The sequence below is a fragment of the Pseudorca crassidens genome, chromosome 15 (genome assembly GCF_039906515.1).
Source record: "Pseudorca crassidens isolate mPseCra1 chromosome 15, mPseCra1.hap1, whole genome shotgun sequence".
NCBI classification, from domain to species: Eukaryota; Metazoa; Chordata; class Mammalia; order Artiodactyla; family Delphinidae; genus Pseudorca; species Pseudorca crassidens.
The window spans coordinates 26,855,559-26,874,634 of NC_090310.1; the positions used below are offsets into that span (position 1 = coordinate 26,855,559).

The 19,076-nt window shown below is 41.5% G+C and overlaps 1 protein-coding gene across 3 annotated transcripts in view; it reads left to right on the forward strand.

The window, feature by feature from the left end:
• Positions 1-324: 324 nt before the first annotated feature.
• Positions 325-19,076, forward strand: part of PARN (poly(A)-specific ribonuclease) — a 165,619-nt gene continuing 146,867 nt past the window's right edge. For all 3 annotated transcript variants that reach the window (XM_067706582.1, XM_067706583.1, XM_067706584.1), the window contains exons 1-9: positions 325-482; positions 886-963; positions 3,881-3,960; positions 4,758-4,825; positions 4,911-4,992; positions 9,894-9,954; positions 15,605-15,770; positions 16,454-16,519; positions 17,983-18,021. In XM_067706582.1, coding sequence (XP_067562683.1) covers positions 464-482; positions 886-963; positions 3,881-3,960; positions 4,758-4,825; positions 4,911-4,992; positions 9,894-9,954; positions 15,605-15,770; positions 16,454-16,519; positions 17,983-18,021 — 659 coding nt within the window. In that variant the 5' untranslated portion in view covers positions 325-463. The remainder of the gene's footprint in view (positions 483-885; positions 964-3,880; positions 3,961-4,757; positions 4,826-4,910; positions 4,993-9,893; positions 9,955-15,604; positions 15,771-16,453; positions 16,520-17,982; positions 18,022-19,076) is intronic.

The window sequence follows — 19,076 nt, forward strand, 5'->3', positions numbered from 1 at the left end:
CGCGTGCCACAACTACTAAGCCCACGTGCCACAACGACTGAAGCCCACGTGCCTAGAGCCCATGCTCCGCAACAAGAGAAGCCACCGCAATGAGAAGCTCGCGCACCGCAACAGAGTAGCCCCCGCTCCCGCAACTGGAAAAAGCCGGCATGCAGCAACGAAAACCTAATGCAGCCAAAAATAAATAAATAAAGTAAATTGTCCAAGTCTGGTCCTCACCAGTTAGACCACGCCTTGAAGGACTTTGATAGCCACGCCCCTCCTGTGTCCCGGGAAAGGAACCCAGCCTTGGCCCCGCCCCTGCCATGACGCAGGCACACGTGACGGCGCGCCGGCGCGCGCTGTTTCCGGAAGTCACCCCCGCGGTCTCCGCCGCTGCTGCCTGCGCTGCTGGCGGTGGAACTTCGCGAGTGGAACGGCAGAGGCGGGCCGGACGGGTCCGCGGGCCTGGCCACTCTGCAAAATGGAGATAATCAGGAGCAGTGCGTGTCCGCCGTGCACCTCCCCGCGTACCCGCGGCCCCCTTCACCCGGCCTGCTAGGCCCGGAACACGGCCGGTCTGCTTGGCGGGGCCTGGGGCAGAGGCAGCCCCTCAGGGGTTTGCTCCCATTTTGCGCCTCTTGGGGGGCCTTATTCCTCTCTGGCCCATACACCCTTGGGGGCCTTGTCGTCTTTCTTACCCGGGCACCCCCAGGGCCTTATCCCTCTCAGGCTCGTGTCCCCGCGGGGCTTATTTTCCGCCCCTGTCTGTGCACCCCTCAGGGACCTGTCCTTCCGCCCTAGGAGACGTAGGAGTTCCCCGGGCCCTCCTTCCTTCCCAACCTAGTAGCCCGTGGGCAAGCAGCTAGGCCACCGGTTCTGAGCCTCTTCTCGGTTTCTCCACAGATTTTAAGAGTAATCTCCACAAAGTGTACCAAGCCATAGAGGAGGCGGACTTCTTCGCCATCGATGGGGAGTTTTCAGGTATCCCTCGCTTGCAAGCTTGAGGCTGGCACCTTGCAGTGCATAGCCAAAACTCCTGCACCCCTACCCCCTGCTCCCTTGCCCCGGACTTCTGCCTGCTGGCCGCTCCTCCCTGTTTGTAGCCTTGGGCAAGTTGCATGGGTCTCCACGTTTCCTCTTAAACGTTTCGAAAGCACGGAAGAGGTGAGGTGCGGTGGGTTTTGTGATTGGGTTTGTGGTTGTTAGACCTCTCAGGGTTGCAGATAGAGATTAAGGTTTTGGTGCTGCTTAAAAACTGTTGGATGTGTGTGAGACAGCTTGGGAGTTCGAGTCAGGCTTTTTTGTACGTGTGGTGAAATACACATAACATAAAATTGATCGTTTTAAAGTTCAGTGGCATTGAATACATTCACATTGTTGTGTATCCATCTCCAACCATCCATCTCCAGAACTTTTTCATCTTCAGAACTGAAACACTCTACCCATTGAACAATAATTCCCAACTCCTCTCTCCCCTCTGCCTCTGGCAACCACTGTTTCTGTCTCTGAATTTGACTAGTTTAGACATTTCCTATAAGTGGAATCATACAATATTTGTCCTTTGTGACGGACTTTAGGGTCGGACTTTTGCAGATAAATGAGGGTATTCCTCTAGACATTAGTGGAAGTGTTCATTGCCTGCCTTGGCATGGGTGTGCATGTGTGTCTAATACTTTACTAACAGTTATAACTGCAAGATTTTTTCTTTTTCTCCTTTTGGATCAAAGATATCCACTTTTGGTATAGATAACACTTTTGCTACAAGCTTAACATGTTTGTAAGACTTCAGCTCTTTCTAAAGGACTCCGTGCTGCGGGTAATCTTTGGCTTTAATTAAGTGTGCAGTTTCTAGTTGGAGTCAGTTCCCTGGAAAGCTAAGAGTTTTCACCGCAAATAATTGTCTCTTGACCTTGAGTATACCTTTGTTGTGTAGATGTTACTCCAAACTGTTGACCAAGACTGTACTCTAACAATAATGCGCATCAGTATTTGTTGATGTCTGAGTATGCATTAATCTTTGAAAGCAGCAAAACTTATTCAGTCATAGAGATTGTTTCCTTAAATCATGACTGTTTTGAAACCTAATTTTTTTTTACTGAATTATAATTGACCAATTATATCAGTTTCAGGTGTACAACATAGTGATTTGATATTTTTATACACTATGAAATCACCATGCTAAGTCTAGTTACCATCTGTTAGCTACAAAGTTATTGTTGGCTCTATTCCCTATGCTGTGACATTTATTTTATAACTGAAACTTTGTATCTCTTAAACCCCTTCACCTATTTGGCCTTTCCACCCACCCCCTCCCCTCTGGCAACCATTAGTTTACTCCCTGTATGAATGTCTTTGTTTTGTTTTGTTTGTTTGTTTTGTTTTTTGGATTTCACCAATAAGTGAAATCATATGGTATTTGTCTTTCTCTTTCTGACTTATTTCACTTAGCATAATACCTTCTAGGTCTATCCATGTTGCAGATGGCAAGGTTTTATTTTTTATGGCTGAGTAATATTTCTATATATGTATGTGTATATATATGTATGTATGTATGTGTGTGTATATATATATGTGTGTGTGTGTATATATGGCATCTTCATTATCCATTCATCTATCTTTGGACAATTAGGTTGCTTCTATGTCTTTTCTATTGTAAATAATGATGTAAATAATGATGTAGTGACATAGGGATGCATATATCTTTTCGAATTAGAATTATTGAAGAAAAAATAATTTTTGTTTTCGTATAAATATCCATAAGTGGAATTGTTGGCTCATATGTTAGTTCTATTTTTAGTATTTTGAGGAAGCTTTATACTGTTTTCTATAGTGGCTGCACCAGTTGACCTTCCCACCAACAGTACATGATGGTTCTCTTTTCTCCACAACCTTGCCAACACTTGTTATTTCTTGTGTTTTTGAGAATAACCATTCTGACAGGCGTGAGGTGGCATCTCAAGATTGCTTTGGCTGTTCGGGGTATTTTGTGGTTCCATACAAATTTTAGGATTATTTGTTCTAGTTCTGTGACAAATGCCATGGGTATTTTAATAGAGATTGCTTTGAATCTGTAGATTGCTTTGGGTAATATGGACATTTTTACAGTATTAATTCTTTGGATTCGTGAGCACAGTCTTTCCATTTATTCCCATTGTCTTCAATTTCTTGCACCAATGTCTTATAGTTCTCAGAGTACAGGTGTTTCACCTTCTTGGTTAAATTTATTCCTAGGTATTTTATTCTTTTTGATGCAATTGTAAATGGGATTGTTTTCTTAATTTCTGTTTTTCATAGTTTGTTATTAGTGTATAGAAATTTACAACAGATTTCTGTATATTAATTTTGTATCCTGCAACTTTACTGACTTCCTTTATTAATTCTAATAGTTTTTTGGTGAGGTCTCTATAGTGTTTTCTATATTTGAAATCTATTTTAGACACTGAAACTGCCCATTCTCAAATTGAAACATTCACATCTCTAAATTCATTACTATAGAGTTTAGCTTGGTAGCCAGTGAAATTAATGCTAATTTTGAGAAAGTGAAGAAAGGAGCACTTCCAATTAATTTTAATTCATGAAAATATGAAATTATAGCGCCATTGAATAGTTGACTGACATTTTTCCATTAGCATTTATTAACAAGTTAAAAACTTTTATTTCGGGCTTCCCTGGTGGCGCAGTGGTTGGGAGTCCGCCTGCCGATGCAGGGGACAGGGGTTCGTGCCCCGGTCCGGGAGGATCCCACGTGCCGCGGAGCGGCTGGGCCCGTGAGCCATGGCCGTTGGGCCTGCGCGTCCGGAGCCTGTGCTCCGCGGCGGGAGAGGCCGCAGCGGTGAGAGGCCCGCGTACCGCAAAAAAAAAAAAAAACAAAAAAAAACTTTTATTTCTTAAAATCTAGGGATCAGCGATGGACCCTCGGTCACCGCATTAACAAATGGTTTTGACACTCCGGAAGAAAGGTATCAGAAGCTTAAAAAGGTACGTGGATGTGCTAGAAAAAAATTTTTTTTCCCATGTTGGTCCTGCATATGTTGAATTATAGAGGAATATATCGTTAAACTTGTTCATTAATGTCTCAACCCCAGCTACAAAATGATATTTTAGTGGTATTTAAAACAACAGCAAAAATAATTGTTTGCTGGAAAACATTTTGGGGAAGGTTTAGTATTTTCAGTGTTAATTTGATTTACAGGAAATGTGATGTGGTTATTTTAATCATTTGGAAATAGGTTTACCATGACACTCTGGATGGTGGATAGGTGCCTAAGTTGGGAAAAATATTAAGAAATGTATTTAAATTAATAATGCATCTGATACCTACTAGAGAATGGACTTGAGGATATGGGGAGGGGGAAGGATAATCTGTGACAAAGTGAGAGAGTGGCATGGACATATACACACTACCAAACATAAAATAGATAGCTAGTGGGAAGCAGCCACATAGCACCAGGAGATCAGCTCGGTGCTTTGTGACCACCTAGAGGGGTGGGATAGGGAGGGTGGGAGGGAGGGAGACGCAAGAAGGTAGAGATATGGGAACATATGTATATGTATAACTGATTCACTTTGTTATAAAGCAGAAACTAACACACCATTGTAAAGCAATTATACTCCAATAAAGATGTTAAAAAAAATGATGCGTCTGATAGATAATCTGTAATCTGTTCTAATTGGAACAAAGTTAAGTAATCAGAAAACCCACCTGATTGAGAATACTGTTGCTGACGTCGACTGTAGAGCACTGTTTTGACAGATATTTTATTTCCCTTTTCCAGCATTCCATGGACTTTTTGCTGTTTCAGTTTGGCCTTTGCACTTTTAAGTATGACTACACAGATTCAAAGTAGGTTGTTTTAATAAGTGGTGGGAATTCTTTTGTCATGGCGTAATGTAACGCCCTAAGTCTCCTTTTATCTTATTTTCCCCAGGTATATAACAAAGTCTTTTAACTTCTATGTTTTCCCGAAACCCTTCAATAGATCTTCACCAGATGTCAAATTTGTTTGTCAGGTTAGTAGTATAATTGAGTTGTTTTTCTGTTATGAATTGCTGATGAGGCAGTGTGGAAATGTGGAATCAGAATTCTCTCTAAAATTTGGTTCTACTACTAACTTTGCACTTTGGGCAAATCATTTCACCTCTCTGACTTTCAGTTTTAGGGTTGTAAATTAATGACACTCCCATCTTCCCTTTTACTTGAGAATGAGTTAAGGAATGAGATGTAAGTGACAGGCAGATGGAAATGAGAACGTGAGCTTTATCATTAGTAAAGCTGAATCTGAGACCATGGCTTCGTAGTGTGACTCTTTTGGGGATTTTTAATGTCTTACCCCTGAATTGAACCTACAGATCAGGACCTTCAGGCTTCTTCCCACCCCATTCTCATTGCACCCATCTCCAAGGGTAGAGCTTTATTTTCTGGAAGAGGCGGGTATGTGTGTATCCTCTTTGAAAAGAGAAAGCCCAAAAGGGGCTAAGCTATATATGTTCAGTTTCTTTTCCCAAGCTCACCAATTAGGAAAGAGAGGGTAGATAAAGACCACTGTTTCCTCCTGAGTAGGAGAGGGCTGACTTTACGAGCCAAGGTAAGGATACAAGGAGGTTCTCCTTTAGAACACCCTGTTTGGAGTTGTAGCTGATCTAGTAGACACTCAGTGAATATCAGTTTCCCCGTTCTGCTCTCTCTTTTTTTTTTTCTTTCTGCTCTCTTAATAATCTGATACAATGGATAAGGTGAATGTGAATAAGTGTATAGCGAATGGATATGTGATGAAAGCTGAATGTTGGCCTTTTCTCCCTCATGATCTTATGCTTGAGCTTCTCTCCCCGTAGCAACATTAGTTCCTTTGAGTCTTCCCATCTTTCCCTTTTCCTGCATGTAAGTAGTAATGCAGTTAAGAAAGCCTGGAGGGTAGGCTTCTGAGTGACTGAGTCATGTCAGGTTCTTTCTGTAATAAGGCAGGATATAAACAAATGAAATTGAGCATTAATTGTATATCTAGGGCTGAAGAGAAGGTAATTTTGGTTTTGTAAACCTGAATTTTTCTTAAATTAGCAAATAAACCATAGTTGATATTTCTTTACCCTGCAACCATTTAACAGCTATTTACCAGTCACCTTAGTATAGGATACTTAATTAAACAGTATTTGTAGATTTTCACTGAGAGAAAAATAGGCTCAGTTGGGAAATTTGTGTGGATGTAGTTTTCCAACAGTACCAGGAAAAGACAATTATTTAAAGTGGATTCCATGGCTTTAGCCAGGGGTTAATCAAACATGCAGACAGTGGCAATGAGATACCTTGGGGATGATGCTTTGTTCTAAAACACCAACACAAACACAGTTATTCTAGGAAATGAATTGGAAACAGATCAAAAGAACCCTACCCATTGTACAAAGCCATTCTGGGGCTACACCTGGAACACTTTAGGTAGTTATAGTAGCCAGCCACTCCTTAAAACAAAGAAAGACATCACAGACTTGAAGACAGGCCAGAGACTAATGTCTAAAATGGACAATGGGATAAAAATGGTACAATTCTCGGGTTTCCCTGGTGGCGCAGTGGTTGAGAGTCCGCCTGCCGATGCAGGGGACGTGGGTTCGTGCCCCGGTCCGGGAAGATCCCACATGCCGCGGAGTGGCTGGGCCCGTGAGCCATGGCCGCTGAGCCTGCGCGTCCGGAGTCTGTGCTCCGCAACGGGAGAGGCCACAACAGTGAGAGGCCCGTGTAGCGCAAAAAAAAAAAAAAAAAGGTGCAATTCTCTGTTCTGGAAAAGCAAAGGCAGAGAAGAGGTTTAGATGCAGTAAGTAAACTTGTGAATTGTATGGATATGGTAAATGATAGTGTCTTTGAATTTTTTTCTTTTGTCCTCCATCTAAGGTGGATTTTGTTTTAAAATTCTATGGTGACAGCAGGGTTGCATCTTACAAGGAACTTATTAGCTTCTGGAGTCAGCGACTAGGGTGAAAATTGTGTCTGGTCAAAAATCAATCTTGAAAAGCTCTTATTACCCTTAAAGCAGGGAGAGTTTGGGGGCAAAATAACTTAATATGCTCTTTGAAAAATAAGCATCTGTATACATAGTGAGCTGCTCACACTGGGCGGGATATGGGGGAGCTACCTGAGAGCCAGGCACACTCCTGGAGCACGTGCCCGTCCAGTGGGGCGACAGAAGAACTGCATGGCATTGGCATTGTCTTCACCTCCTCTTTTTCTTCTCTTCTCCTTCCTTTTTCTGACTGAACATCTATAGTTGAATTCATGGAAGAAAATACATACGTGGTCATGAAAAATCGAGACCCTGCTGCTGTCTGTAGAGTAAAGAACGAGTTTCTTTTTTTATCCTGTCTTCCCCATGCCACTTCTTTCCCCATTTCACTCCTTTTATGTCCATATGTACATATACTCTTATGTCTACATATATATACATAATTTTAGCTTTTTTCTTTAATATACACAGGATCATAATATTCATATTTTATATAACTTGTATTTTCTACTTAACACACTGTCTTCATATTTCATAGTATGGATATGTTATAATTTATTTAACTGGAGTTTAGAAGTTTTCCAGTGGTTACCTATTTAAACAATGCTATAGTCAGCATCTGTGTGCAGCATGTCTTGGTTATATGTAGGAATGTTTTTATAGATTTCCTAGAAGGGGAATTGCTGACTCATAGAGCTTATATATTTAACATTTTGATAGATGCGTCAAATTGTCCTCCCAAGTAGCCATGCTCATCTTTTGAATCCTGAAAATGGTACATTTAGGACAAACCAAAGATAGTGGTTAGTAAACCACAAATAGATTTTGTTGGTTCAAAGGGTTTTTCCTTTCTTTTCTTTTCTTTTTATACAGCAGGTTCTTATTAGTTATCTGTTTTATACAAATTAGTGTATATATGTTAATCCCAATCTCCCAATTCATCCCACACCCTCCCCCCACCAACCCCTGGCCGCTTTCCCCCCTTGGTGTCCATATGTTTGTTCTTTACGTCTGTGTCTCTATTTCTGCCTTGGAAACTGGTTTATCTGTGCCATTTTTCTAGATGGGTTTTTTTCTTTATTATGGTAAAAAATACATAACCTAAAATTTACCATTTTAAGAGGCTTTCAGTTCAGTGGCATAAAGTACATTTTTTTGTGTGCAACTTAGAGGGTATTATTTGAGTGGAAAATAAATAGCTTCAAAAAGGGGATAGGTGAATCTCTGACTCTGGATTTTTAAAGAAGGAAGTTAGGATGTTTTGGAGTCTAGTGACAGCAGGGACAAAAATGCCTTTCCATAATCCATCTTTTGGTGCCTCTGTCAGTGATGGAATATTAGGTGGGCAGAGTTTTAAGAATACTCAGGCATGGTAGATAAAAAGGCTTGTGGCCCAAGTCAGAAGTCATTGGGTCTTGTTCAGAACAAGATAAAAAGGGAAGATGTGGGTGGGGACTGGTTGCTTATTTGAAACCACAGGAAACCTGGACATGATGGAAAATGATGTGCCTGTACCCACACGTATGTGTGTGTGTGTGTGTGTGTGTGTGTGTGTGTGTGTGTGTGTGTATTTGGTAAGTTTGCCTTTTTATATCTCATCATATTTTAAAAAGAATTTGTGTTGGGTAAAAAGTATATGTATATATATATATAAAAGTATATACAGTATATGAAACCTTTTAACATAAGATTAAAAAGATAAGTAAGTGAAAAGTTGGAAGAAAAGAAAAATGAGGATACGATTACTGTGTTATGATTAGAACACAGAATTTGTGTCAAAGAAAGTCTCACCTTTTTGTCTCTGAGCTTCCTACCAGCCAAGAATAGGGGGAACACACAATCAATTCTGTGGCCCATAGGATCGAAATAGGCCAGAGCTCAGGAGGAGTTCAGCTTTCCTCAGACTAGAGACCTCAGGACATTTCCCCTTCTGTTATCATAAAGAAATCACTAATGTAGAAGACCTTGTCTTCAGTGGCATCTCTAAAGAGAGTACTGGAACTGGTACAGCGTCCCTCAGCCTAGACTGATGGTATAATGTCAGGTAGAGGTCAGGAAGGTAGTTCTATGAGGGGTCAGATTAAAATGACTTGTGTGCTGCCCTCTAATGTTCTGACTTAAAACAAGAATAAAATTAGAGAAGCTACAGTGATGTTTCCCACTCTTCAGTCAGTTGAGTAAGAACTTTGTGAAAATTTTCCCATTCTTGTGTAGTATTATTTAATTAATATTTTTACTAACATTTACTTATATATTTTGACTTACCCTAGGCTTGAGATATGTATTTAATAAGTCTCGTTACTGGGAATTTTTCTCTATTTTGATCTTGAATGTAAAGAACATCCAATTAAGAGCTTGGGACTTCCCTGGCAGTCCAATGGTTAAGACTCTGCCCTTCCAAAGCAGGAGGCGCAGGTTCAATCCCTGGTCGGGGAACTAAGATCCCACATGCCACACGGCGTGGCCAAAAAAAGAAAAAAAAGATTTGGGGCTTTCAGAATCTAAGTTGAAGTGAATAATTGATACCTTATAACTTGCACATGTTTGCTACCTTAAACCTGAACCTGGGGTGAGATAATAGAAATACATTTAATTTTTATTTATAGTCTCCTAGTCAGTACAGCCACCAGGAGTTTCCTGCCGATTGGGAGAATATATGTTCACTAAGTAAAATTTTCTTAAATGTTGTGAAACAAAGGATATTTGTTTTATAGGCTATAAAGGAGAAGAGCCCAGATAGTTTAAGTGAATTAATGGATGATTTGGCAGCTGTGGAGTAGAAATGCCTTGTCCTCTGACCTTTAGCATGCTGCCTTCTTGCCTGGTTGCCTTTGTTTACTTGCCTGAGTTCTTTCTCTGCTTCTATTCATACACCTGCCACGAACATCACCGAAACGCATGTTCTGTTTACTCTTGTTTCAGAGCTCAAGCATTGACTTTCTAGCAAGCCAAGGATTTGATTTTAATAAAGTTTTTCGCAACGGTAAGACTATGTGTGAACTCTCTTTAGAGCTTGTAAATCTGGATTTAGTTGAGAATTCTCTTTTTGTGCCTGCTGTCCGAGACAGGATCTCGGATTCCCAGTCCATCGTGTGCAGCCATGGAGTTTTTATTGTGCCCTTTTTTTAAGGCCTGAACAGGAGAGGAGCAGCTACTTCATTTAGCTCTAATGAGGCCCCTCAAGCTCCTGGTCTCACTGAGTGGAGCTTTTCTGTCGCTGGTGTGACTTGGTTTCCTGGCAGACCACCTGGGGGGACTGCATCCCTGTTTCCTTTCAGTGGTACAAGTGCTACGATGTAGCATTTTAAAAAGCAGCCGTATTCCAGTAATACAGAGATGGTCTTTGGAGGAAGAATGTCTACATAGTCTGCACAATCCTGATGGCTAACTTGCTGGCATGATAGGCTGGCAAGCGGCCTGGAGGGAGGGACTACGTCCCTTCCTTATCCCCAGAGCGGAGCACGATTCCTCTTCCATATCAGGGAGGTGACAGTTAAATATTTGATGAATGAACACCGGACGTTAGACCACACCAGAGTGGTTTTCCTTCCTCCCTTCATTTGTTTCCCGAAAAGTATTGGAGAAAGCCTCTGGTTTTCTCAGCAGTATTAAGTGCCTGCTGCTCTAAGGTCAATAGGTACTTTTCACTTAATTATTCTTGTAAATTGTATTCATTCCCATGGGGAATGTATTATTGAGTGAGGTAAGAAAGGAGATTTTTCTCAGCAAAGGTTCTAGAACAAAGACTTCAGCTAAAGTCTCTTCCCCTGAGCATGATATCCTTGCAGGGCCTTTAGCACCCATGTCATGTTGTTTTTTAAATTGCTTTAGTGGTGCTGCGTCTTCATGTCTAGTGATGATTTTGATTTTTGGAAATACTAAAAGAAATTTGGAATCCAAACTGCTTAACATGGTGGATGAACCAGCTGGGTAACACAGTTTGGGTATAATAAAACAATTTATTTGCTTTGGCTCATACTTGACTCTGAAAGCCATTATAAAACACAAGTTCCAAATGTAGTTAGAGCCCTATAATGGAATAGTTGCAGAAATCTTTTGAAGGAACTACTTTACCCAGACTCATATGAGTGTGTAATTTCTAGCCTGATGGTTTTATTTTCATAAAAGGAGAGAAACAGCTAAATTGGAGGATGCCTCACTCTCTAGTTTTGTAGTCAGACCTTGTAATATTTTAGTCAGAGCTGCATCAGGGCTCCCAGGCCAACTGTTATTACCGAGACTCTAACCCCGTGCTGTTGTAGATGCTCTGTAATTCTGACCTAGACCTTCACTTCTCTTTTCTTATCAAATCTTGCCACTCAGGGTTCGCAAATGCCAGGCCCTTTTCTCCTGGCATTCTTCTTGTTAGTGCCTTTGACTTCCTTGTCTGAAGTGGAACCAGGTGACTCCTCTTACCGTTCCCCCTGCAGCCCTCCCAAGCACAGGTGGTTTCAGCTCTGTCTCTGTATCTGCAGCCAGGCAGTGGTAGGCATGCCACCTTCAATCCACTTGAGTTCCCTCTTCTCAGGAGCCATGCTTCTTCCCAGGGCTGCGTCACCAGCTCTGCCATCCCTCTTTCTGCTGACTTCCTGGGCGTGGCCTTCACCAGCAGCCCTGGCAACGGCTTATCGTCTTTCTCTCCACTCCTACCTCTCTCCTCCTTCTGGGTGACTCCAGCATCCACAAGGACAGCCAGCAAATGCTCTGTCTTGTCTGTTTCTTGGCCAGGCGGTCAGCAGTCCTCGCTTCTGCCTCCCCTTAGCCCTGCACTCCCTTGGTAGCATCATGGGTCTTATTAGCAATAACTGTGCCCATCTCCATCATTTCTCTTGTCTTTCTCTTCCACTTACTTGGGTACCTCATTTCAGCCATCAGTTGACCTCCATTGCTTTTTCACTATCGGCTACCTTCCACTCTCCTGTCTTGACTTCTCTCCTTGTCCACCTGGTCCATCATTATCCTTTCTTCCAGCCCTTGCTCCTCTTTCCCTCTATTGCCCTGGTCTAGCCAAGTCCCAGCCCTGGTTGGATCTTATCATCCACCTCCTCTATTTCTGAGCATCTGAATATTGCAGGCAAATGTGACACACCTGAGCTAATTTGTCACTTTAAATTCATGACCACAAGCTTCAAGAAAGGACTCAGTCGTGCTCAAAAATCCTACTTTTCTGACTTAGAAATTCCCTTTCCAACTCTCTGTGATGTCTGTCGCACTCAGTTGATGACCATGCCTCTCAATGAAAATAGAAGCCATCAGGGAAGAGCCACTTCGTGTTCTCACCACCAGACCCACAGGTCTCCCCCGAACCTGGGCTCAGCCTTTTCGTTTCTCTCCTTACAGAGAAGAGGAGTCCCTGCACCGGTCAGAGGCTAGTACCTGCCTCCTAGTCAGACACTGGCTCTTCCAGTTTGCCCTTCTCTCTCCTGGATATTTTCCCGTCTCTGCTGATCATTCCATCAACCTTTGTAAACATGCTTTGTGAAAGTGCAGAGCTTCTTAATCTAGGCCATGGCCGCCTTCCTGCCATAGATAGAATTCAGAAGTCTGTGAACTTGGGGAGGGCATTGTGGAATTCAAATCTATATTTTCTCTAACCTTGAACTGAATTTGTTTGTTTCTTCTGTTAGGAATGTCGGCAACAACCCAGCAGTGTTAGAGTAGCTGGGAGGTTGTCCTCAGTGAAATCCCAGGTATCTTCAAATGGCATTTCAGTTGTGACAGATATCTTGAATATTGTTTACCTTCATCAGTACTTTGAAATTATCATAGTTATGTCACCTGCCATTAGGTCTTGTTATTTAATGTGTTGACCAGGAAGCTGATTTCCTGTATTATTATCCCGTATTATTATATCACAGATGAAAAAAAAAAATTTTTGGTAACTATTTCAATATAATTACCTTTCTTTACAATCTTGCATATTTTATTTTATGCATTTGAAAACATTACTCTGGGGAAGGGTCTGTAGATTTCACCCGACCACCGAAGGAGTTGGTGGCCTGTGAAGATTAAGCAGGCCTGCAGGAACATCTCTGTCTTGAAATAACTCCAACCAAAGCAAAACCATCCCCCCCTCACTTGATTCCACATCCCCTTTCTACTTCTGGCCTGTGATCCTCCCACTCAGAGGAAAGCATCTTGAATGAGATGTGTGTTCTCACTGTTCCTTCCTCTTCCCCTCTAGTTTTTTTCTTCACCCACCCCCAGCTGGCCCGCCATCTGCACCCCTCCAAGGACACTGCTGGTCCCCCGTGCCTGCCATGATCTCAGACCCCATAGATCCTTCTTTGTCCTCATCTTGTTCCACCTTTGGAGGAATTTGACCCAGTCGATTGCTCCCTCCTTCCCTAGACTCTGTCCTCTGGCTTTCAGACACTCATTCTCCTGGTTTTCGTCCCACCTCCCTCTGGACTCCCCCTCGTCCTGATTGGCTCATTCTCGTCTCGCCAGCTTCTAAATATTACTTTTCCTAGTTGGTCTCATATATTCCATGGTTTTATTTATTTTTTATTATTAAATTCTCATTTCGAAATAATTTCAGACTTATATATATGTTGCCAGAATACCGCAAAGAATTCCTGATACCTTCCCTCTGATTTCCCAGGTGTTAGCATTATAATGTTTGCTTTGTTGTCCTTTCTCTCATTATATATGTGTATATATAATTTTTTTCCTGAACCATTTTAGAATAAGTTGCACCCATGATGCTCCTTTATTCCTAACTACTTCAGTGTGAATTTTCCTAAAAACAAGAGCTCTTATATAGCCCAGTAATCCAAATTAGGAAATTGACATTGCTACAGTACTGTTACCTCATTTGCAAACCTAATATAAGTTTTGCTACTTATAGCAAAAGAGGAAAAATAATTTCCCCTTGTCCAGATTCAATCCAGGACCACACGTTGCCTTTGAACTGTCATATCTCTTTGCTCTTTTAAAATCCAGAACAGTTTCTCAGTCTGCGATTTTAGTACCTTGACGTTTTTGCATAGTGGAGGCCAGTTATTTTGTAGAATGCCCCTCGATTTGGATTTTTTTGATGTTTCCTCAGACAAGTCCAAATGCATCTGTTCATCTCGGGCAGGGATACTACACATGTGAATGTCTGTGCTGCTCAGTGCATCATATCAGGAGGCATATGACATCAATTAGCCGCATTACCGACGATAACTTTTTTTTTTGTAGTATGTAAAGTATGAAGTACACTAATATTGTTGTGCAGCTGTTGGTGTTTTTAATGTGGATCACTTTTTCACCAATTAGTTTTAGCATCCATTGATAATTCTTGCTTGAAACAATTATTATTGCTGACGAGTGATGATTTTCTAATTCCATCATACTTTCTATAAAGTTTTTTAAGTGTCACATGGCTTTTAATGCCCCCCCACGTCCTGATGACACCTACATTTATATCTCAACACCATTCTCTGGAGCTTTAGGCTTATATCTGCACCTCTTCATTTATATATACATCCCTAGATGATTTATTATATCCAGGAGGTAGCTTTTGATTTTCACCTCTTGGGCCCCAAGTCTATTCATTGCCTAGTTTTCCCCACTTCAGTAAGTGGCCCTACCGTTGTCCCAACTGCTTAAACCTAATAGTTAGATGTCGTTTTTTATTTTGCCCTTCCCTTTCTCCCTCACCCAAGTATGTTGGCAAGTTCTAGCTCTCCTATCTCTAGAATCATTCTCTCCATCTCTGTAGATTAGGCCAAGGTCATAAACTATGACTTTCTGCCTATTTTATAAATAAAGCTTTACTGGGACACAGCCATACCCATTCATTTACCCATTGTGTGGCTGTTTTCATGTTACAAAGGTCAGAGTTAAGTAGTTGCAACAGAGATCCCTGTATGGCCCTCAAGCCTAAAACATCTACTGTTTGTCCCTTTAAGGAAAAGTCTGCTGACCTCTGATCTAAGCGGTTGTCTCTGGCCTGGACATCTGCAGTGGACAGTTCCTTCCATCTGACCTCCCTACTTCCACTCTCACAGGAGTCCAGATGATCTTTTAAAAACATGGAGCAGATAATGTGATTGTCTTGCTTAAAACCTGATGATATCCCATTGCTCGTAGAATAAAGTAAATTCTTACGTGGCCTGTAAGGGGCTATGTAATCTTGCCCCATCCTCTCCAACCTGACATTACGCCATTCTCCTGCTTATGCTTCCTTGCTGTTTCTGGAACAGTCCAAGCCTTTTCCATCCTCTGGGCATTTATGCTTGTTCCCTGCCTGAAATACTCTTCCCCCAGATCCTTCATGTCTGATTCATTCTTACCCTGAGGTCCTCCATCCTGGTGGCCTTCTCTGGTCAACCTAAGGTCATTCGCTTCACTACAGAGCAGGACAAGTCTACCTTGTTCACTGTTAGCTCATTAGTGCCTGAAACAGTGCCTGGCACAACGTAAGAGCCAAATCACAGTTTGTTGAAAGGAGAATGAATGAACGAGCGAATGGAGTGAATGAATAGACAAACACATTTCAAAATCATTTGTTTTTTCCATTGATTTTTTTTGAGCTGTAGTTAAATATGGTCTTTCCTGAGTCTTTTAGACGCCTTGGTTTGTTACAAAATTTTTATGATAAATGGTTACTTCTGCTAATGCATTGTTTTAAAAATTCTGTTCAGGAATTCCATACTTAAACCAGGAAGAAGAAAGACAGTTAAGAGAGCAGTATGATGAAAAACGTTTACAGTCCAACGGTGTAGGCGCTTTGTCGTACGCGTCTCCTAACACTTCAAAATGTCCCGTGACGATTCCTGAGGATCAGAAGAAGTTTATTGACCAAGTGGTGTAAGTTCCTAAACTGAAACCAAACGTGCGTTGAGTCACGTGTCTTGGAGCAGGGCTGACGTCTGTATCTCAGGCTCGTGCTTCACGTGCACAGTGCACACAGAGGTGTGATGTCTGAGGGGCAGGATTTAACTGTGGTGTATTGAGTTTGTGTCACAGCTGTCAACTGTAAATCGAGTTCTGTGTACTGTACTTAGACTTCCCATGTGTCGCCAGGCAAGAGACTATCTTGGCCAAGTGGTCAGACCTGCGTGGACCACGGGCCTGACAGCCACCGTCCAGTCCCCATGAAAGCAGAGGCCCATCCAGATATTTGCAACACATCCATGTTTTTTTCTCTTGCAGTGAAGTTTCTGACAAGCAAACGTGCCCTCAGAGGAGCATCTGGTTTTGCTCTGTTTAGCTGTCAGTATAACTGCTTTACTAGCAAAGTAAAAATGCAAATCATTTGTATTGCTGAATCCTGGAGAAGTTGTTGAGAACTCATTAATAACAGCAACAAATGCCAAAATAAAGTATTTTTCTTTAAGCCTTACTGAACTAAAAAGTTATAACATGATTTGGTAAAATTACAGTGTCGTATGTTCTTGTATTTGGATTGCTTTTGAGTGTGATGATTCTGCTGGTTGACAACTTCATTCCTTAATGATGCTGATGGTCATGTTTTTATTCTAATTCCTCAGAGAGAAAATAGAAGATTTATTACAAAGTGAAGAAAACAAGAACTTGGATTTAGAGCCATGTACTGGGTCAGTTGCCCTGAATATTTTCATGTGTACTTTTTTTGGAAAGGTAGATGATTTCTGGCATGTGCTCCATTTGGTTGCTTAAAAATGCTTTCATAAATAGTCTTTTTATTATAGGTATGTTCCCAATATTTCAGCACTAACTTTAGCATTAACAGAATTGGGACCATGGTATATAGAGACACTGAATGAATGCTTTGTTCCATCCTGGAGGGGAGAAAACTGTTGTGCACCTTTGCTTTAAGTCATGCTCAAGAGTGGCATCATTATTGTAGCCTCGACTTGCGCTTCATACATAAAGGCTTCAGAAGAGCAGAATTTACTGTCAGGCTACTCCTGTCCCTTTTTTTTTTTTTTTTTTTTGCGGTATGTGGGCCTCTCACTGCTGTGGCCACTCCTGTTGCGGAGCACAGGCTCCGGACGCACAGGCTCAGCGGCCATGGCTCACGGGCCCAGCCGCTCCGCGGCATGTGGGATCTTCCCAGACTGGGGCATGAACCCGTGTCCCCTGCATCGGCAGGTGGACTCTCAGCCACTGTGCCACCAGGGCAGCCCTACTCCTGTCCTTTTAATTTCTCTCTGCAGTAAAAAACATCAGTGTTTCGTAGAGTCAGTGACTGAAACAGCCTGCTTTCCTTCCTTTTACTTTGTGACTAGCTTCACAGAAGTGTTTTAATACATCTGTCTACTTAAAACTCTTCATACAGCCACAGGAAGTAATACTTTGGTTAGACAAGAACTTCTGCCTCTTCTATAAAGGCAGTATAATAATAATAATAATAAAGAGCATTTCGATGAAGAAAAGTGGTGAGGAATCCTCCCACCTCAAACATCCTGTCTGCTCTTGTTTGCACATTACCTGTCGCTTCTGATGAAGTCTCCTTTAAAAATTAAATATTTTTCCCAATTTGAAAAAGAATAAATACATGTATATGAATAACTCAATCACTTTGCTCTACACCTGAAACCAACTCAGCATTGTTAATCAACTATACTCCAATATGAAATAAAAAAAATTCAATCCATCTTTATTTATTCTATCCATTATTATTATCATTATTATTTTAAATTTTATGTATTTTTGGCTGCATTGGGTCTTTGTTGCTGTACGTGGGCTTTCTCTAGTTGCGGTAAGCGGGGCTACTCTTTGTTGCAGTGCGTGGGCTTCTCTTGTTGCAGAGCATGGGCTCTAGGAGCGCAGGCTTCAGTAGTTGTGGTGCACAGGCTCAGTAGTTGTGGCACACGGGCTAGTTACTCTGTGGCATGTGAGATCTTCCTGGACCAGGGATCGAACCCATGTCCCCTACACTGGCAGGCAGTTTCCCATCCACTGCACCACCAGGGAAATCCCCAATCCATCTTCTAAAAAAAAAAAAAAAATTAAATGTCTTTCCCAACCAGTGCTTGGTCAGTTTGAATTTTCCTTTAATGAGCCAAAATTAATACCTTTTCATTTGTTTTTATAGGTTCCAAAGAAAACTAATTTATCAGACTTTGAGCTGGAAGTAAGTGTTTATATTATACACGAGAGCTCTGTGAGGGACCCAGGATTTAAAAACTAAATGTAATTTTTTAGCTCTTATTTCATTTTTGATATTCTGCAGTTCTTGGTGATTTGACCATACCATGTTCTTGGGCAGTGCTTTATTTTGTTATTGTTTTCCCCTAATTTCTTAAGTTGAATACCCACTTAATTTATTTCATACCCACTTAATTTATTTCCTTGTTATTCCTTCTTAGTAGATGTTGCAAAGCCTTTACAATTTTCTTTTAACTGTCACTTTGGCCTGTCCATTAACTTCTGGATGTATAGTGTTTTTGTTCTTTGAAGGTATCAATATATGGTAAAGATTTGGTTTTAAGACCTGGGAAATACTCAGGTGAATGCTTTTTCTAAAACAGGGGTTAGGCCATGGGTAGGTTTCAGGAGGCCTATGAATCCCCTGAAACAATATCCAAAATTGTGTGTGTGTATTTTTCTGGCGGTGTTTCTGTTGGTTTAATTATATTTTCAAGTGGATCTCTAACTCAAAAATTGAGTATCAGGATTAGACAGATGGATGTTTGCACTTGACTTTGTTTGGGGTTCTTGTTCTTTCGTTAGAGTCTGCCAGTGGCATGTATACTGGGAATTTACTTTGACCAAAACAGGAAAAGGGCCATTGTTGTTTGACCAGGCTCCTTTCCTCTCACGTTATCCTTGCCACGTACTCCACCCGAGTTCCAGATTCCTCTCCTGGGCAGATGAAACTACTGTGCCGGATTACAGCAGAGTTACTCATCTCACATCTCCCCTGTGCATGCCCCAGATCATCCAAAGAGACCTTCAGAATTTTTCTTAGGAAGTAAACATTGTGATATTTAGAAGCAAGATTTGACAGTGTAGTAATGAGTTGACTGTATTACGGGATGCCTGACATTTCAGAAGATGCCTAAGTCCTAAAAATATTAATTTGAAATCAGTTACATTCCTGTGTGTTTTTTTTTTTTTTTTTTTTTTTTTGCGGTACGCGGGCCTCTCACTGTTGTGGCCTCTCCCATTGCGGAGCACAGGCTCCGG